This window comes from Siphateles boraxobius, unplaced genomic scaffold (genome assembly GCF_051911475.1).
Source record: "Siphateles boraxobius isolate OS27281-9 unplaced genomic scaffold, OSU_SipBor_1 46, whole genome shotgun sequence".
In the NCBI taxonomy this organism is placed as follows: Eukaryota; Metazoa; Chordata; class Actinopteri; order Cypriniformes; family Leuciscidae; genus Siphateles; species Siphateles boraxobius.
The window spans coordinates 13,579,282-13,601,467 of record NW_027509097.1 but is presented as its reverse complement, the minus strand read 5'-3'; the positions used below and the strand labels follow the sequence as shown (position 1 = coordinate 13,601,467).

The 22,186-nt window shown below is 38.0% G+C and overlaps 1 protein-coding gene across 2 annotated transcripts in view; it reads right to left on the bottom strand.

Moving 5' to 3' along the window:
* mpp7a (MAGUK p55 scaffold protein 7a) overlaps positions 1-22,186 on the bottom strand; it is a 214,547-nt gene that overhangs the window by 62,484 nt on the left and 129,877 nt on the right. For both annotated transcript variants that reach the window (XM_077200955.1, XM_077200956.1), the window contains exons 5-6: positions 21,128-21,208; positions 17,596-17,727 (exon numbers count right to left, since the gene is read on the bottom strand). In XM_077200955.1, coding sequence (XP_077057070.1) covers positions 17,596-17,727; positions 21,128-21,208 — 213 coding nt within the window. The remainder of the gene's footprint in view (positions 1-17,595; positions 17,728-21,127; positions 21,209-22,186) is intronic.

Sequence of the window (22,186 nt, the reverse complement as noted above, 5' to 3'; positions counted from 1 at the left end):
ACTAAAAATATCAATATAGCTTTTTTTAAGCAGCACAAAAATTGGATTTGTTACGCTGGACCCGCGAAGGTGTATAGGCAACAGCTGCAGGTCCTATATACACACAAAAATGAGTAATTTTAATGGCATGAGTTACGCATTTGAGCATGTGAGGGACAGGCCAGTAGTATCTGACTACCACCACATGGAGGACGACCAGTTTCAGGCTCCACATACAGTACAGGATCGTTTGGGGGCAAGTGTGTGGGCGCGAGCGCTGCCGGAGCATGGACACTGCACCGGAGTCGATCTGTTGAAGAGAGGTCAAACTGGAACATTTATTGATCGGCGAAAATGCATTACCATGCACCGTTCATTTTGGATGCTGTGCGGTGAGAGAGACGTGTTGGAATAGGCTATGCTATCTCTAAGGGATGTCCGAGCTGAGACGCTGGAGCGCCCCATAAGTAGCTGGTATGTAACAGTGTATTTTACGAATTGGCGACTGGGCTAGGCTAGGCTAACTTATATCCTTTTCTCAGACTGTTAAGGTTAACAGCGTACCGGCAGTTCACTCTTTGGGCAAGGGGGCATTTGGGAAGGAGGAATAAGATTCCATTCCCATCCTGTGCAGTGAACTAACGTTAACGTTACATCTTTTCCCCTCAGCTGAATATCAAGGATTCTAGTATGCGTTGGACTTGTAGCTAAATAAAACATTTGATGTCAGACGCTTCATCATGTACTCATTGACGTTTTCAACACATCTGTCTCTCGTACCTAGGATATAAACACTAGAAAGAAGAAGCTAGAGAGAATCTAGCTCTGCTAGTGTTGGTTGGCAACGGAGTAGCCTACCATGCCAGTGACGTAGTCGAATGTTGAAATCCAACATGGCGGCGCCCGTGTAACAACAACAACATTTCAACGTACCATTTTATCCCTTTTAACAAATTCTGCCATTTTAATAATTGTACCAATGAGAATAAATAAAATAAATCTGTTATATCACATTTTTTCAAATTTCAGTTCAGTTCATCTTTAAAGTACACAAGCTACATTCGCGAGCTATGAATTTATTCACGTGTAAATTCTCGGCACTAACAACATATATTAGTAGATCTCATTAAATGACAAATTAAACCCAATTTACTACTGAAATTGATTTCTGGACATCGTAATGTTATTTTTTCCAAAAATTGTTATTGTATACATATATTGTACATATATCTTAGCATTGTATAGCAACCTCCTCCCCCCCACACCCCATACACCTGTCCCACCTACTTTTTAAAACAAAATTATGCCACTGGTTGGAGATGTGTGTTCTGTTGCTCGAGTTTTATTCCGTTTTCCAACTGTTAGGAATGAAATGTCTAGAATTTATTCACACCTTTACTATTGAATCCAACGTACTGTATCATCAGTGCTCGGATTCGCTTCCATGGTGCTGTCAAGTATGACTTGCAGTCTGTGAGGTAAACTAAACGCTATTGGCTATTTTAAAAGGGGGAGGAGCCATTCAATATGTCCCAGCTTAGCTTCCCGTTTCAGAGGAAATGTCAACGCATCATACAAAGCTGCACGTTCCAAGGCACTTCAGTGGGATTTTAAGAAAATATCTGAGAACTTAAGGTGCAGTAAGCGATTTCTGAGAAACACTGTTGATATTTGAAATCACAAAATACAAATACACCCCTACCCAAAAGGATCACACCCCTATCTTGATAACTCCGGCCCCAAACTCACAAACACGTCGGCTGCATCCGAAATCACATACTCTCTTGAGTAGGTAATAATTCTGAATAAGTAATAACATCATGGCCGCTAAAAAAAGTATGTTCTATATATTATGAGTATGTGTAGAATAAATGTAATCCGGACGTACTACATTTGCCATGTTGTCGTCAACATGTGATCTACCAGCGTCAGTTAAGTCACTTCACCGCCATTCATGAATCCTCTCCCGTGGCCTCATGGTATAGTAAAGTGTACATCGTATGCGCACTTCAAAATCTCATCAAAATAGTTGGTCATTAGGGTATGTTGTAGAAATTTTAATATTCAGTGATCCCAAACAGGTATCATAAGAGAAAGAACCTATTCAATGTATAAAAGTATATGTGTGTACGTGCTTGTGCGTGACTTTTCAGGAACATATGGGACAGGACCTCTGACCTTAGGGACGGTCAGTTTTGGCCAGTTTATTTCAGTACCAGTTAGTGTCTTTAAGTAGAAACTGAACAGCAGTAAGGACCTTATCTGAGTGTGTGAAAGGTACAGCGGGTGAGGAGGAACCTTGAAAACAGTATAAAGGCTGTCTCATATCTTCCTGTTGTGTGTCACTCTCTTGCACAGCGTTACTTCTGTGTACTAGACTGAACCTATTCTTGCAAGAATAAATACTTTTCTTTTTATTAATTTGACTCTGAGTGTCTCTTACACAGTGATGATGTTTAACAGAATTTTTGCCACAACAATTTGGTGTCAGAGTGGGATTCCTTGGAAGTGCCTTCTGGACCTGAGAGCGGACGGTGTTTGGCCACCTGGACTGAGCAGTTCCAGCTCTACCTCGTAAGCTTGAGAGAGAGGGGCCGACCGCTATCGGGTCCGGGAGGGGCTCCACTGGAATCAAAAGAAAGCTAAACCGTGGCAACCAACATATCTCTGGTAAGAGACGTCTAAAATATTTTCTTTTGGGGAAAAGTATTTTGTTTCGGGTATGAAATGTGAGTGAACCATATTGGCTGAGGGCTGTTTCTGTGGTACGTAATCTGAGATTAATTGAGATCTATATATAGATCAAGAGGTTTCAAACAGATACGAGAGAAAATTATCTGAGATTAATTGAGGTCTGTAACAGATCAAGAGATTTCAAACAGATAGGTAACCTGAAAATGAGTTGTTCCGCCACGGAGCAAATTGTTTTTAGGTACTGAGGCTAATTAGGGGGAACCAGAACAGTTTTTGGTAAACCTTAATTAGGAGGGCACTAATAATGCAAACCGACCGATTTGGGTTAAAAGAAAAAATCGGGTCTGTTGGGGACGCCTAACAGATTAGGAAAACGCGCGTTGAAGAGAAATCCAAAGAGAACAGAGAAGCAGCCAATATGGGGAAGTCTTGAGGTAAGCATGCAAAATTTGATACACCGGTTTTTCTATCAAATGAGAAAATTATGGGGGAAAATTTATGTTTTAGATATTGAAAAAACTGAGAAAATACCATTATTTCCCAAGGGAGGGAACACTCAGCACAACTAGACTGAAAGTAGTGCGAGAATCAGTTGAACAGGGCAGTGAGAAACAAAAAAGGTTGTTATGGCTGTGTTCAACATGTGTAAGCAATGTGGACAAACAATGGATTGTTGTCTTAAAGGGGCAGATAAAAAAGAACTGTCGAGAGAAATAGGGTTTTACTTCTTCATCCAGTAAATGGATGCATGACATTAGATGTCTAGAGAACTTAAATTTATATGATACGGATTTAAGTTGCAAGCAGCAATAAGGCTGTCTGTGTGAGATATGTTTGTGTGGGGATTGTGCAAACAATCATGTACTGGTTAGATAATGAAGGAACTGGCATGTAGGGAAAAAAAAAAGGAGAGGATACAGAAGGAACTGGACATGTAGGGAAAGATTGAGAAGGAATATAGTAGAAAACTATATGTGATGAAAATAAAATGTCTGACAGAATTTATGGAAGTCAAATTAACTGTTTAAATGGTATGAAAAATGAGTTTCAGAATAAAAATAAGGCATTGAGTATGATTAACGGGGACTAATGTGATATAAAGATAAGGAATGTTTCATTAAGCAAAATGGGGAAAATTCTATATTTTAATGGTAAAATAATGATTGAAATTAGGTTTAGTTTTAGTTTGATAACCATTGTGTTTTGAACCTAGGGTCCAGATATGCTGGAGGTACAGCAACAGGGTTTGCTTATTCAGCCCGGTTCCCGGATGTTAGATATGTACTTGTTCTGTAATTAGGGTTGTTGATGATAATACCAAATTAGTAAAATGTAAAGACAACTTTGACCAAAAATTCTGGAAATCAATAATGTATAATGTTGGATATTTGTTGATATTAAGTAATTGAAGCAAAAGATATTGTCTGTTTTATAAATGAAATTATGGGTCGGGGATAATTTCCCTGGACAAGTATGACTAAAGTTAAACGAAAACTTTGTGAAAACAACTCAGAATATTTTGAGCATTTCGATGCAGCTTATTAAAATTAATGTGCGGCCAATGATAATGATGAAGATTATGATTTGGCTATTCTGATTAAATCAGCCACTGGTGGACTGTAAAAGAATACAGAGAACTGCTTAATCAGTGGCTCTGTTTATATTCCTGAATGGGACACACACTGCTTCAAGGGTGTGCAGTAAGTTGGAGCCGTTTGCAAGCTCACAGTGATCAAACTATAGTCAAGGACAGGTGTCTGATGCTGTAGTTGAGGCTGACACATGAACCCACTAGATGACAGAGAGTGTCTTGATTGTGGTCAGCAGGACCATTTAACACGTAACTGTAAATGCCCAACGAGGTGGTGTAAAAAAAAAAAAAAAATGTGATAGTGACACATTTCTGATAATAATGTAGGTTTGAAAGTAGATCAGTGTTTAAGTTACGACATTAACATTTTTGTCTGAGAAATAATAGATAAAAAAAAAAAAACAAGGTCAAGAGATTGAAGTCTTAAAGTGAATCCTTTTAAAGAAAAGATCTATAATAGTAATTTTTAAAAGTGAATTGATGAATACAGGTTGATGTAAATTAATGACTCCAACAAATGCGAGTTGCAAAATATATCAAAGTAACTAAAAGGATGATTGTGTGTTAATTAAACATTTTAAAAAAGGGTTTAGGTTATATAGAGAGACTAATCTCATGGAAAATGATAACTGCAAAAGATGTATGTGTATCAAAATGTATCATAAGCAGAGTGTGATAGCCTCGTAAAGGTTAGTGTGAATCCCGATTGGAGATTGATAAACTCCTAGGAAAAATTTAAGTCAAATATTAAACTATGGTAATTGAGATTGAGAAATGTGAAACGTTATTGAGAACTAGAATAATTATTTTTATGTAAGAACAAATAAGCAGAAGTAGTAGGCTACTGAATTAACAGTTGCTAAATGTAAAATGTGTTGAAAGGCATCCGAGTAAACAAACAGCTTGAAAAGTTGACCATGAAAGAGCTTGAAGCTGATGTTTTGCTTTCAAAAGATAAGTCTGCTATTGGCTGTAATGAAACAGTTCGCTTATCTAAATCTGATGTGTGCTGTGGCTGAAACAGCCAGTGCGACAGAGACTCAATCTGAGTGGAAATTTGTAATGTCTAGATTCCCTGACGTGGGCAAAGGACAACTGTAAAACTATGTTTATTTGAAAACTCATGTAATTTCTGGCAAAGATGCCTTAAGCTGGGATAGAGTTAAAAGATGGTAGATAAAGTCTGATGTTAAAAGTTGACGAAAATGCAGTGTACCAGTCTTGAATGCCTCAGAGTCTCTCTCATTCAATGTCAGCTAAAAGCTGTTATCTGAGCCTGTGTCATAAGTGATAATAAGCTATTTATAGTAAAGCACAGTGTTTCAGTTGAAAACCATAGACACAGAGATGTTAAAAGAAATCATTACCATTCAGAGGGCAATTTGTATTTAAATGTTAAAAATGTTAAAAGTAAAACTGAATGACTTTAAAGAAGTCTTTAAAATAATGCAGACCTTAAACGATAGAGGTGACATTTTGATTAGCGTATTTTAGGACCAGTAACAACTAGTCTCATTTAGTCTCCACCATTCAGGACCGATGGCTCCGGCTACAGATGAAGTACACTGAATGTACGGTTGTGATCTAAATTCACTGAGTATAGTCTAAGTAGCTAGGTTGCTGCTTTTAAGATAGTTAATGGATTTAAGTGATTAAATACTGTTGTTATTAACCTGTCTCCCTGTGAACACTATTAGGCTATCGGAATGGCTCTGGTGACTCTTGAACGTGCCTTTCCTAAGCTCCAGAAAACAGCTGAGTTCTGTTGAAGAAAACTGATTGTATTGGGAAAGAGCGGTCACCAGTGTGTATGTGTGTACGAGTGGCTACTCAATGACGGGATGATCTTCCTGGCCAGGGGACAGCCCAACGCAGGGGGTCACGAACATTGGGCACCTCCGGATGGAGGTGTTATTTGTGAGAAAGGTATGAGAGTTGAGCGCTGATTACTGGAGGCCACCGGGGTCAGCAGAGCATTGAGAGGTGAGATGGGCTGTGAGAAGTTACGGCAGTCTGACCCAGAAATGTGAGTTCCTCTATACCACTCACCAGAAACCGCATTGATTGTATGGCTTGTTTTTCATTGTGACAAGTGTATAAATAGCTAGCGGGAGTGGACTTTCAAAAGCCAGCTGATTCCATGAGGTGATTGCCATTATTTGCTGCGGAGACAGTAACAAAACTTAATTATATGAGGGACATGATGTTGGTTGCCATATGGGCAAGTAAAATGTATAGAAGAGTTAATTTTGAGCTAATATGTTTATAACATAGTTTTAACTCCTGAAGGTCTTTAGGCATGGTGGTGGCTAAAGATGAAGACAGGCTTTTGTAGATTTGAGAAGAGTCTGGATGACAAAGGTGAATGGTGAAAGGTTAATGTAATAAATTTAATATTACATTTTGTCTAAATTACAGTCTTAGGAGGCTGTTGAAAAGATTATTTGTTTATAGTGAGAGAGACTTCTTGAGTGGAGGCAGGGATGGTAACTGTGTCTGTCTTTTTGTTATCGGCCTGCTAGAGCAAGCTGAAGCAAAATAGTGATAATGAACCAAAACAACCCAGCTGACTTTTCTAAGAAATTGATAATGAACAGACATGCTTTGTAACTGGTTAACCTGTTAACCTTCAAGGCCACTTTTGAAAAATCCCCAGAAATGGCATACCCAAACTTAAACAGATACAGTTCATGAACCCTTTGCACTAAAAGCACAAGTATGATCTCATCTGAAAGCTGACACCTAGTAGTTTATTGTAAATGTAGAATTAATTATTGTCATAATGAAAAAAAATGTTTAAATAGCTTCAAAGTTTTGTAAAGTTATTAGAAATTTATTTTTATGAAACATCTTCATAAAAATAAAATTGAAGTTGGCCCTGGAGCAATCTAGAAATGCACTGCAGCTAAAGCCATATGTGTGACCATTTTATATTTAAAATCTGAAAATGATAAGTCTAAAACTCTGTATTTAGTTAAATGTTTTTCAAGATCATGTCAAATTACTTTATTTTGATTAGACTCTAAAATGCAAACTGATGTTTAGTCATCTTCTGAGTCATCTATTCAGTCTATTGTCTCTATTATTTTGTGGTGTAAACGAGCCCCATTCAGAGTCAGTCTCCCCGGCACACATTTACACCTCTCCAGACTGGTTATGGCTCTAAATATGCATTTCTTTTGTCTGCATTAGCTACTAACGACTGGCTATTCACAGGCTATTCATAGGGTTTCAAACCCTAATTAATTTTATCAAAGTTCTCACTAAATATTTGAAACTGGTATCAAATATCCTGAAACATTTCAGTAAGCATTCCTATTTAGAAAAAAATCATAAATCAATTACTGCTGGTGGCAGGTGCACCTGGGCTAGCTAGCATGTTAGCTTAGCACACCATCAATACACGACCATTTATGAGATTAAAACCATGTTTGTGCTCCAAACTTACTTTATAACGCAAGTCGAGTGTTTTAAATAATCTTATGTGATCTAATTTGGCTTCAGATAAAAAAAAATCCGACAGAAAATTTATTATTTATAGTGTTCTACACGATGATGAAATCTATATCGATTAGCATTACATTATAAATATAATCTATTATTATGAAATACCTGACATGGCTTGAAGAACACAGGTAACTCAAATATCATTGCAGTCATGTTTATTGTCTTCAAAACATCTTTATCTGCATGTTACAGCGATCTCTGTCAGCTACTTTCTGTATCGAGGTGACGTCTGGATTGTCACATGACTATGGGTCTTCTTCGTGATCCATATATGGACTATTAGTGTGCATATAGCGCCCTCAGGCTATTGGTATGAATTGAAAACACAGCACATCTCAGTAAGAAGCGATCATAATGATTACATCGACGCATTTGGGTATAAATTCAATAAATATTATTCCTGTCTATAGAAATATGATGTGAATCTATGAGAATATATCAATATTTCTCCAAGTCTGCACATTTTTGAGCTAAAGCCCTGAGGGACGTTGTTTTGTGAATCACTGTCATGACGACAGCACGGAGTGTTTTTTATGAATGGACCAGCTGACGCTCATAATTCATATTAAAGGTATCGCCTCATTTTTTCATTTTATAACTCCTGACACAAATTAAGACATAACTGTCACTATAAGTTTCTCAGAATACAATAGTGGTCAAATACTGAATCTTGAGTCTAATATCTTTTTAATGATGTATAGTTTGTCAAGGTATAACATTAAATCTGATAGTAAATTTGAACTAAATAAAAAAAAAAACGCTTCAGTGCGCCGACGCTCTGGCAACGGTTAACAGGTTAAGAGACCATATAAAATTAGGTAAAAGCTACAGTAAAATGTGAAGTTTAAAATCTTACTTAAAATTTAAATCTTTTTAGAGATGATATAACGAAAAGCGAACATTGAAGATGAAGAGTTAAAATATGTGTCTAATATGAGTGTGTGTGATGGTGACTGCACTCTATGTCTTGTATGTGTTAGTTTGGGGTACGAATACTGCGTCTGAATAGTGTGTATATTGTGTCATTAACCTCTGGAATGAGGGTTTTATCATTACAGATGGGTTAAGGCAAATGACAAGTTTTAAGGAAGCTAATAGTTTTGAGTCAATCTGATGACAAGATGATGCAGAAAATGGGACGAGCTTTAAATGGATTAGTTATCCAGCTCTGTCTGCTACTGGTAATTATGAATCAATCTATGGATTAAAAGCATTTATTTAAATTGGATTTGTGAAGTGGTAGATCGTCGTCCATAATGGGTTGTGATAAACTAAAATGTTATAGATTTGAAGGCAACAACAAAAGTGACATATTGGCTAAGTCAATATCAAATTATCCAGAGAGTCCTTCACATTTATGAATATTGTGAACAAAAGGGGGAAAATGTTGTTTGACTGACATTGACCAAGTCTGTACAGCACGACCTGACCAGACAGAAACAGAATTTTCAGAAACAATGTTTGTAGATGACGGGATTAAGAGACCAAACAACAGGCCTGAAAAGCAGTATACACTGTAAGACTGAGGGCCGTTGCCCTCCAAATACTCTGATAAGAAGATGTGTTTGTGGCTTTAAGTAATATTTTTGTTTCAGAGGCAGAGAAAGATGTCTGGAGGAATTTTGGCTTTGGGACAACCTTTGGGTTAGTGTTGATGGCAAACTTTATCCAAACACCATTATGTTAGATTGATGCACGATGATTCATGCATCAAAAGGGGGGATGGTAACAATTTGGATAACAATTGACAAAATTTGGTTTATTAAGGGACGGTATATGTTGGGAGGACAAGGGGCTTAATAGGGTAAAAGCCTGGCAAGAAGCCATTCTTCTCCCTAACAAAATTGCTGTCTGTAAGTGTGCCGCACACGCTGATAACAAAATTGCAGGACTGTTTCAACAGGAAACGCCAGGGCAGATGCAGCAGCGAAGGCCGTGGCAGCACAGCAGACAAAAGAAACTACGTGTACTTTATTATCTGAAAATAACCTCGACATTTGTTTTTCTTTACAGAGCATGCAGACTTTTGATGCAGGGCAGAATGTGCCCAATAAAATAATGGTTATGGATGAATTTGACTAACTATCCTGGCCTAGATTGCTATTGTGGCAGATAGAAACAAGGCCACACCTGCGCAGCGCATAACTTAAGATTTTCCTTTTGCAGAATGTCAGGAAGGATTGCAGAAAACAGAACTAATTCTGTTCCAAATGTATAAATATTGTGTTGTGGACATGAGCAAAGTGGGTTGAGTGTTTTTCAGGGTAAAAGGACCCCGAGTGCTATTAAGTGAGCAAGAAATTATCCGGAGATAATGTTTCAGGTTGTTGATTCCACAGGTCACACCAAAGGGGACGAGCGGCAAGACAAGCGGTCACTAACAAAATACTTAAGGTCTTTATTCACAGGTCAAAGCAGGAGATGGTTCACTCCAGTAGGGGTACATCGTGATCTAAGGGGCAAATCTGGTAATGATCAGAAAATGGTTGGAGAGTGGGACACCTGGGTCGAAGCCTCTCACCTTAGACTACACAGACAGGCCTCAACAATCAAATATGAGGACAACGTGAGGGGTCAAAGGCTCGTGCTAGTAACAGCCTCCCTCACCAGCGATGGAAGACCATGGCTACGGCACGCAAAGTGTCACCCTGGTGAAGACGGAATGTCCATGGGGCAAACGAGATGACCAACACACCTGGAGGAAGATGCACCAACTAATGGTTTGAGTTTAGCAAAAGAATCTGGTTTTGTGATGATGTTGATGATTTTATTTGATTGAATCAAAATATGGCTAGATCAAATGATTTGACTGGTTAAAGATTCATTAGAAAATATTTCAGGTAAATTATAGGGATTATTATTGAAGAAACTTGATGATTAGGCTTTCCATTAAGGGTAAGAAAGGCCGATCATGGGAGAATATGTATGGTAATAAGCTAAAAGATGGTCCGTATTTGAAATATTAGAGTTAATTTTGAACAACTACATTGGTTAAAAGAATGGATAAAAAATATAAAACCTTTTCTGGATAGATTTTATTAAATATGGTGTTAAATAGAGCTTACTAAGTAAAACCATTGGCTGAATCGAGTTAAAAGTTAAGAAAATATGGTTAGGAAAATGGAGGTGATGTATGGAAATGGGCGTGGATTGATGGTAAATGGATAAGATTGGTTAATCTTTGGGGGATTGGGGGTACTGTACTACCAATTTCAGCGATAGGATTATCAATATTGTTATGTTTACCATGCATTATAATGTGTCTCCAGCTCAGTACAGAGACTGGTTAAAGCTGGGAGTCTGTTCAATTGGATGAACGAAATATGATGATACAAGTAGTGGGAGCTACTGAGACATGTGTTAAAGTGTATGTTTCCTTTTCTTTTTCTTTCTTTCTATGAATGTTTTTGATATGAACAGAAGGTTAAAAGCTGTGGTTATCCGCTATGTGATGACGTACAAGGAGAGGGGTCGAAATGAGGGATTTTATTCTACTTTTATTTCTTCGTATTTCTTAGCCTGTTGAAATGCCATGTGGGTTTCTAGATGTGTAATGATAACCAGGGTGTTAAATTGATGTGTTTCCTACTTAAACTATACACTATTTCTTGTTTATACTGAGGTGACTGAGGGTCCGACCTAGGTCGGGAGTGCAATAACAGTGCTTATTCATTCAGCCCGGCCGCAGATAAAGTCTTTACTTGCTTGCTAATACTTAAGGGACTATCCCCACAAAAACAGCCTAAGCTTTTTACTTTTCCAAATGTTATTTCACAAATGTTTAAGAGAGTGGTCAGTTATGTGAAAACCAGAGATGAAGAGTATAAGTGTGATGAAATGACTTAAAATTTGTTCTATTATTTTTATTATTATGATTGGGTAATCTGAATGATAAAAAGGGGGGAATTGTTGTAGAAATTTTAATATTCAGTGATCCCAAACAGGTATCATAAGAGAAAGAACCTATTCAATCTATAAAAGTATATGTGTGTACGTGCTTGTGCGTGACTTTTCAGGAACATATGGGACAGGACCTCTGACCTTAGGGACGGTCAGTTTTGGCCAGTTTATTTCAGTACCAGTTTGTGTCTTTAAGTAGAAACTGAACAGCAGTAAGGACCTTATCTGAGTGGGTGAAAGGTACAGCGGGTGAGGAGGAACCTTGAAAACAGTATAAAGGCTGTCTCATATCTTCCTGTTGTGTGTCACTCTCTTGCACAGCGTAACTTCTGTGTACTAGACTGAACCTATTCTTGCAAGAATAAATACTTTTCTTTTTATTAATTTGACTCTGAGTGTCTCTTACGCAGTGATGATGTTTAACAGAATTTTTGCCACAACAGGTACTTTTTGCCTATTCTCTGTTTTTCGCTTACTATATAGTGGGGAGGTATGCGATTTCGGATGCAGAGGCACCTCCCCCCTCATGAGTGTATACGCCCCTTACTGCTGATTGGCAACAAGTGTGTTTTAGGCTTCATCCTGATCCACTTTCAACAGCATCTCTCAGAAATCGCTTCCTGCACCTAAGAAAATATTAGACTTTGGTGTTCTCTGATTGTATATTCTGATTAGGGGTTGCATGACTTCTGATTTCTGCTAGTCGATTTCTTATCAAAACAATACTCGAGTTACTCGACTACTCGTGGTTCATGCTACTGTAGCCTAAATGAAAATACATGAAATAGTTCTTATCAATAAATATTTATTAATTCATAGCCTAATGCAACAATTACATAAGTAAACTCTTAAAACGTAATTATGACATTACATATTTTACTATTCATTAGTGGTGCAACGGATCATCATTGATGCGTGATCCGTTCGGATCAATATCTTCGGTTCGGCACACACGAGATCCGCGGATTGATTTATGAAAAACAAAAAAGTTGTGCGCATGTTCAGTCCACAAACAGCTTGGTCATGGCAAGCGGAGGAACGGAGGAGCTTGAACGCCCCGCGCCATTTAAATCCCCTGTATGGGAGCATTTTGGCTTCCCTGTCAAATATAATGATGAAGGAAAGAGGTTAGTGGATAAAACCGTGACGGTGTGTAGGCACTGTGGCAGCATGGCCACGCATTTGAAGCGACATCACCCCGATGTTTCACTGACAGGAGTGAAAACGAAGGCTGCTCAACATCCGCTTATCACCGCGGCATTTAAGCAGCCCCTTGTTGCACAATCAGACCGGGCTAAAGCCATCACAAACGCTATCGGTGTGTTTATAGGTGCAGACATGAGGCCATTATTATTTTTATTTATTTGCTGATCCGAAATATGATCCGATCCGTGACTCTGATCCGAGAAACAATCCGAACCATGAGTTTTTTGATCCGTTGCACCCCTACTATTCATGTAACAGAGTAAAGCCAAATAAATAGCCGTTCTAGCCTTTTACTTCAGACGCAGTGTCCGCTCTTAGGGGCTGTTTACATAAAGCATCTGTTGTGCGCTCAAGTTCGTTATTCAAATGTAGGCTCGCGTGCTCATAATGGAAGCGAAGCGGTCGCAACGCGCGTGTGGTGCGCTAGTTTTTCCAGACGCGCCGACGCATCCTCGAAATGAATACATCTCAACTTGTCAGAATGCCGCAAGCGCACCGCAGGTCATGTGACAGACCAACCGATCAGCTTCGGCCTTTCTGCAACATCATCGAAAACTTTGCCGAACAGCTGATCATAGCTGTACAGGGAGGATTTTTATTTCTCATCTCCATAAATACATCTGATCTATAAAGAATTATATTATATAGATCAGAGGGAGAGCGCAGTTCATGGCTACATGGCAACAAAAGATGCCATGGGAGCGCAAGCACTGGTGGAAAGGAGACAGCGGCACAGTTGCGCTTTTCCACGTTTTTAGATGCAATATGTGAACGGCTCCTTTCCAATTACGATATTTTTGTCATCCTTGATGAAATACTTCCACACATCTGATGTCTGTTGGTGACGTTCGCCATTTTTAATTAATGAACTACTGCACGCTCGAATAGTCGATTGTTTTTCGACAGCGCCAACAAGTGGTTGAAGTAGTTGATCTCTCGACTACTCGACTAGTCTATGCAAGCCCTAATTCTGATTATAATTTCTGCTGCTGTAATAGTAATATAGATTACTGTAATAATTGTGCACATAAATAAATGGCGTGCAAACTATTGTCGTCATGTATGGCGTGAAGGGAGTTCAGCACTGTTGTAGTCCTGCTGAATTGCGCATTTATACACTGTATGGTTTAAAAGTATTATCAAATGAAACTCAAATAATCAAAATTACTTTTAGGTTTAATTCATAAATAAAATATCTCACCCTATTTACTGAGAAATGTGTGCTTTGCAATAGACCTTTGTGTGAGAAATAAATAAAGAGTCACTTGTGGTGTCATTACAGCAAAAGGTATACCAAATTTGTCTCAACTTTTCACTCAAATTGATTGAAAATTTGTAATAAAATTTTAAAGTAGCAAGAGAAAGTTCTAATTTCGAAAAAGGTGAGGGGGTAGATTAATATAGCCCTGAGGGTGAGTGACATGGAGATTGAAGAAGACTACTACATCTCAAGACAAACTGTATAGTTAGGGATTAAAGATTTTGTTGGTCACGCTCCAACTTAAATGTGCAATAAGCACCTAGATGCTTGCCAACCAACACAAGTCGTGAGATTAAATGAGTGCACACACAATCTGCAGCCAAATCATCTTGTTGGCAAATGTCTGTTCTGTCTACTATCCTCCTATTACTCAGTCTGAAAATCTGGATATAGCATATAAACTTTATCTATCCAACAAACACACACCCATACACGCACTCTTTTGCCTTCCTATAGACCTTTCAGTAACCTTATCCAAAACAACACATTCTTTCAATAAAATCCACCACTGAGCTCACTTTTGCTGCTGCCATGTAGGCTGATCCAAGCCCAATTATTTCAGCCTCCTGCCATTGCTGCTAATAAATCAGCAGGTTAAAGTTACCAAACAGAGCATTTGAGGATTTGGGTCCCACCCCCAAAGTCCAAAGACCTGAACCCAACAGCCCTCACCCGCCTTTCACTTTCTTCTCATTACTCCTCTAACTAAAATCCTGCATGATGTCATGGTCTGAAAAATGATAGCAATTAATCAGAGCTACCGAATCCTACCCATTCAACTAATCACAATTATACAAACAGATGAATCATCCTCTGAGGCAAAAGCCTGCTAACTACCACACAAGAGAAACAAAAAAAGTAAATTAAAGTTAAACTTTGCAGTACTTTTGTCATAATGACTGCATTTGCTGTCTGAGCCTGATATATACAATTTCAAGTTCAACTCAGAAACAATTGCAAAAAGAAATTCAGCAAAAGCTCAGTGTGCTGATTGAATTGGTGAGAAAATCACATTGGACTATTTGTCTGAATTTTATTTTTTTCTACATATAAAATGTAAACTGAGATTTTTCTGAGGGCAGCCATCATGTAAAATTGCTGAGGACTTGGGCCACAGGTCAGACTGTTTATGTACAGGAAAGAAGAGATTTATTTTGCATTTCATTTCACTTAGGAGAAAGTGACATGCATTCACTAAGATCAAATGCTGGTCTACAGCTCTTAAATCTGAATTCTGTAACATTTGATCTAGAACACTATTTCAGGACTTATAAAACAAATAATTCTGTAGGGACATTCACAAATAATGCATTTTCATTATCTACCATACACAATCTGTTAATGTTTCTGAAAAAAAGTCTCTTAGGCCTCGTTTACACTGTCAGTGAAATGTGACCCAATTCCAATTTTTTGCTCATATGTGACACAGATCGGATGTGTTCTATGACAGTGTAAACGGAAAAAACGCATGCATTTGGATATTTCAAAATCCGTTTCAGGCCTCGTTCGTATGTGGAAATAAATCAGATGTGTGACATCAGGCACATCGGATTTTCTGAGGCATTAGGCTATGTCTCCGCGATTTAATGACGAGAGAAACCCCGACGCACGAAACATTATATCGTCGTAGGAGAGGAATGTGGACACACTTTGACCAAACATATCAAAGGTTGGCTGGCTAATTATGCCATAGACCCACTCCTCCTCGTTAAAGCCCGCCACGATCTCATGAAAGTGCGCATCTATAGCACAAATTTTATTTCTCGTGCCATTTACGCCAAAAATAGTTTTTGCGTGCAGATATGCACTTTATGGCGTGTAATACATACGCACTCCACACCCCTAATCCTACCCAAGGGGTTTACAGTGCGCATTATGCACGCAAAAACTATTTTTGGCGTACTATGGCACGAGAAATAAAATCAGTGGTAGCCTATAAATACGCACTTTCATGAGATCGTGTTGTATGTTCCCACCAGTCCTAAGATCTCACTCGCACACAATAATTGAAGTATATGTGCAGGCTGCAATGATGGCCCTTTTCGGCCTCCTCCGCCTCAAAATCATGGTGATGTTTGGCGAACTTCGCATATATTAGCATCAAGCATATTTCAAGTTCTTCCATTTGTGCAAGAACCCCCTTTAAGCATGCGCGACGTTTCAGATAGTATGCCAAGTGTAAACACATGAATCGGATATGGGTCACAATTGAAAAAACGTGTAAACAGATGGTCAAAAAACTCAGATTTAGGCAACAAATCAGAATTGGGCATCAAGACCTGCAATGTAAACGAGGCCTTATGCTCACAAAGACTGCATTTATTTCATCAAATACAGTAAACAATAATAATGTGGATAAAAAAAAAATTACAATTTAAAATAACCATTTCTTTTTAAATACTTTTTAAATTGCAATTTATTCCAGTGATGGCAAAGTTGAATTTTTAGCATCAATTACTCTGATTTCTGAAGGATCATGTGACACTGAAGACTTTCTAATATGCTGATTTAATGCCTAAGAAGTTAATATATCTTATTACTTTCAATGTTGAAAGTCATGATGTAAAAATCAAGCTTTTTTTTTTTAATTCTTTGATTATCAAAGTTCAAAAGAACCGCATTTATTTGAAATCAAAATGTTTTGTAACATTATAAAGGTTTTTACTACCACTTTTGATCAATTTAATGCATCCTTGCTGAAAAGTACCCTATAAAATTTCTTTCCCCCCAAAAAAAAAATTCTGGTAAATTAGCCTTCATGTGTGTCACACCAGTATAAACTGGGTATGAAATTAGACATATGGTAGGTCTGTCAGGCCGACAGACAGTACTTTAAGTTAAGGAATTAGAAATTCAACATCAGTCCAGAAGTGTTACGCTACACTACCACCTTCAATAAATCTTCCCACAAGCCCAACAAATGCTCAGCTAAATACGAGATCTAATATGTCATTCTGTGATTCTCAAAACTTGACAATGCTAATAGATGTCAGTGCTCATTCATTGTCACTTTCAAGTACAGTACAGCCTTAAGCCAAACAGGCTTGGGTAACTGCTGAAAATACAAGTAAACAGAAGGACAGAAATCTGGCTTGGAGAGAGCTGTGAATGACACGTAAGGGAAAGTGGAACAGACACATACATCTATACACTGCAGGAGACCACTGGACACAGGGCTGGTTTCTATGTAATGTAATGCGGAATGTGGCCTGTGTCATGTTTAGGCAGAGGATATGTGGTCACTCAGGAACTACAGGATAAGGGTGAACAGGGAGCGTGAGCCAAACACATCACTAACACTATCACGCGAATACGCATATATTTATGTGCTTTATGTTCACAATAGTGTTTTCCACTACGTGTGCTTGAATTATGGCAGCCCATACGTGTCTGGCTTTGACAGTATGTGGAAAATTGCATGTGTTTGTAAGTGTGTGTGAGAAGGAAGTTCTCTCACCAAAGGCTCTTTATTCTTGACCAGTCGAATGATCTTGACGGAGTCTTCTTCATCATCAATGTCATCTGGCAAAGGAGGAAGTTCTGGATCGTAACTCTTCCTGGCCACAGTATCGTGAACAGACAACAAACTCTGCAACGAGAAAGAGTTGTACACATAAAAACCCACAGAAATGCACACAGTAAGACAAACAGTAGTCGTTTTGACTGATTTTGTGTAGCTACTCGTTTTGGCTAATCAAATCAGCTAATCTTTGGCTAGCCTTGATACTCCAAGCATCTGCTTGAATCCTATAGTATAAATCATGGAGCTTTAGAGGTCTGCTTTGGATTACTACCTCCTACTGACAAATAAAGCTGCTTTTGAATTGATTACCATTACTATTTCACTACAACCATCTTTGGCAATGTTGCTTGTTATGTCGACAGCAAAAAGAACTGAATCAAAACCAAGACCAATCATATTGTCATCTTTCATTTGATTAGATTATTATGAGTATTATGAGTATCCTGCTGGGAATACGGCAGCATTGCTGTGAGTTTCCAAGGGGTGAGGAAACAAAACCGCAGATGGATTGACAGAAGGCAATGAAATTCTCAGCCATTTCAGATATTTCACACCTCAGCTCTCAAAGAACGAGCTATAGCTAAAGAATGACGGCATTCAGAGATTCATTACCGAGCCGCTTTAACGATGCTGTGTCAAATGCAGCTGCAGCCTTTTTCTTTCTTTTGCTCCTTTTCTCCCTTGCATTTCCAACATAAAACCATCTTCCAGTTATGTGCCAGAGATAAAAAATGAGCGGGAAGAAAAAAACAGAAAAAAAAGAGGGAAGAGACAAGACAGAGAGGAGAAGAAAAGTGTCTGTTTTATGACATGGGATCAAGCTCCAGAACAACATTCAACATGTGGCTAAATCAGAACAGATGAGAGTGGTGGAAAAAAAACAGAGCAAGAGAGGCATGTGTCTAGAGTGAGTCGATTTCATCAGTCCAGGGTAATGACAATTAGATGCAATTATCTGATAATTAACAAACACTTCAATCCTCACAGATAAAGGCAGGTAAAATATATAAAAATAGAATCTGGATCAATACTCAATCAATCTATACACCACCGCAGCCAAATCTGATCATATCTGCAGTTCACATAAAATATGATGAAAAGATATAGTACTTCAGGCAAGAAACTATATTTCTATTGAGATCTCACAACATGCATGGAAAAACAGAGCGAGGAGTGCGATCAAATTCCTTGACAAATAACTGTTATTAGCCGATTCACTAGAAAATTACTCTTATATCAAACCTCATCTCTGATTGCACTTCTACACTAAAAACAGCTCTATAGATTAGACTGAATGGTGCAGTTGTTTAAGCAAACTGAAATGGAAAATGTTTAAATTGCCATTCCTTTCATTCTTCCAGATGACCAGATCTATAGAGATCTTAAAGAAAAGAAAAGAAAAAACACTTTACACCCGATAGTGTTACACTTAGACTTGAATAAAATATCACAGTATAAATATTGTTAAAGCATCAAGGCATTAACCATCTGCAACCACATTTGTTCCCCATTACTGTCTTAATTTTCCCAGGGCAAAATCGATGTGGCGTTGTGATTTGGATTTCGGGAGTTTTCCTAAAACATGGTGTGGTCAAAGAAAGACGCAGCTTGCCATGCCGACCCCAAGCCACACGTTCTATCAGCACAACACCTTAGTAACTGCATTGATGCCATAGATAAACTTTTTTCTTCAGAAAACATCTCAATTTAGTCCCTATCAAATTCAGTGCATAACTACATGATGAGTAGTGAAAACAATGAAAACAATGAGTCAAAGCATCATATTTTCAGGAACACTGAAGAAGGGGGGTGGGCAGGATTGGCATTCTTTAAAGCTTCTGAAAAATGACTGCATATTGAAATCTGACTTGACTTCTATCCATTCACAGAAAGGATTATTTCAGAAAAATTCTAAAATTTCTCTGCCTCTTATATTTGATTAGTGAAATTGTGAGGCAGCGTAATAGCACCACTCTGTTCCCACAGAGTCTGTCTACCTTCCAACAACCCAGTCTAAATTCACTATCCTGTCATGCCACCCACACACACGGTTTTGTGGAGCTAAACGCTCTCCTGAGGTTGTAGGGATGGGGTCAGCATCAGGCCAGGTGGCAAAAGAGTGGGTCAAAAGCAGAAATCATTTCTTCATGTACTCTTGCAATGCGTGTATGTGTGCACTGCAGGCATGTTAATTAGTTATAGTGGGCCTCCTACAATAACAAAATGCTGAACTTGTTCAAATAAAGTCTGGGAAATGTAACTGGGCATGCAGCTCTCATTAGGAAAGAGTTTGTCATACGAACAGTCATAATTCACCCTGCTAAACTAACTACCTATATACATGCCTGCACAAAATCTACACACACAAGCACAAGAGAAAGGGGCAAAGCAATACACTATCTATTTTCCAACACAAACCTATGAGCCGCTCATCTCCTCTTTCTCACTCCTCTGTTCTCACTCAGACCAGAGCAGCTCTTTCTTTCCGCAACACACGGGTTGCCGTAATTGCCGCTTTCATCAATGTCAGAATAAGTCAGTAAGCGGGTCTAATATGAGTAAAATGTGTTTTTTCATGTGTGAATCATAAAGAAGGGAGGAGGAAGGAGATCATTTAATAGGTTCTGATTTATGTCTGGTCACAGGGAATGGATCATTTCAACACTAATTGAGAGTGATACAGTTACTATCGTACAGAGACACCATTCTAGTCCCTAGAAGCCATCTGCTAGCGCTTTACACAGCACCAATAGACATTGGGTTAAAGATATAAGGGAAAGAAAATTAGACTAAGGAAGAGAGGAATGTAGACTATAGGAATATAAGGGCAGAGAGTACTATGATGATGTAGCCAGACTACAGATTAAAGGTGAGATACACTGCCGTTCAGGTCAAAGATTGTAAAAATGTTAAGCAAAAATTATTCATCTGATCAAAAGTATAATTTATAATGTTATAAAAGACTTATATTTCGAAATAATGCTGTTCTCTTGAATTTTCTATTAATTTGTATATCATTGTTTCCAGAAAAATAAGCTGTGCAAGAACCAAATCAGCATATTAGAATGATTTCTGAAGGACCATGTGACACAGAAGACTGAAGTAATGATTCAGCTTTGCCACCAGAGTAACAAATTAAAATTATTTTTTCAAAAGTTAAATAAAATAAGAATGTATAGTTAAATGAAAAAATAAATAGTGACTTAATTTCCTTACGAAATAATAAAAAGTTTAGGAATTAATTTTATATTAACATTTATTATACATTAAATGATTATAATTTAACTATGAATGTAAATTGTAAATTCTTTTAAAATATAATTCCCATCATCCATTTGTGTAATTTCAAGAACTTGAACTTTAAGAATTAGAAAATGTGTCAAACATTTTAAATTAGTAGTTTTAAGTGTTATATCTGAAAGCATATGGTGCAAACAAAAATGTGTTTATTTGTTTACTCTCTTACCTTTACATGTGGTTTGGACAGTAGCTTGACAAGCTCTCTGATCTCATTACTTGCACTTCTTACTTGAAGTTCCTCTGTCAACTGAAGAAAAAGACAAGAGATAAGGTGAGAGAGAAAGAGAAACCAGAGTGAGAAAAAATGAGCGTCTATAACTTCCATGAACATATGCATTGGTCATACAGACATGAACGTGCATATTATGAATAATTGGAGTATAAATGTCTCCCTTGTGGCAGGTAGCAGGTGGAGAGTGTGTGTGTATGTTTAAGAGATTGAGAGATTTATAGCAGCACAGATGCAGACTAAATGAGGCACAGAGACTGAGTGACTGACTGAACAGAATGTTGCTGTTTCTCTAAGCAATGAGAAAGACACAGAGAGATGGGCTTGTTCCCCAGATCCATTTGAAGTGTTACTCCTGGGCCACAACCTTATTACTGACCTCACTCACTCTGGATATGTATGTGTGTGTGTGTGTGTGTGTGTGTGTGTGTGTGTGTGTGTGTGTGTGTGTGTGTGTGTGTGTGTGTGTGTGTGTGTGTGTGTGTGTGTGTGTGTGTGTGTAGTGAGTCGGCTGAAATGCTGTAATCAGTGTTTAAAGAATCACTCCCTTGGGATGTCAGTAGACTTTTCCAGTAACCGGGCAAAGAGAGGTGACGTTCAGTTGAGTAATGGTGGCAGTGGCACTTAATGACACACACAAACTCCATCGTGTACAATAGATACATACCAACAACTGCAACTGATGTTGAAGCAAGCAGAGGTCACATATGGAGAAAAACAGCATGCACAGAAGAGGCATCGGTCTTTCATGACTATTTTTGCACATGTACTGTACACTCAGTAATATAGGGGACCTGTTATCACAACCTAAATAAATGCATGGTTGCAAGTTTAAAATTCTAATTTAGTGATTCAACTAAATTATAAAATTATAAGATCAATATGTTATGAGTATGACAACATATGTTTTTACATTGCTTTAACTCAAAATAAGTTAAGCAATTTTCAACTTTTTATAGTTATACAAGACTCAACTCAATTTGTTTTAGTGTGTTT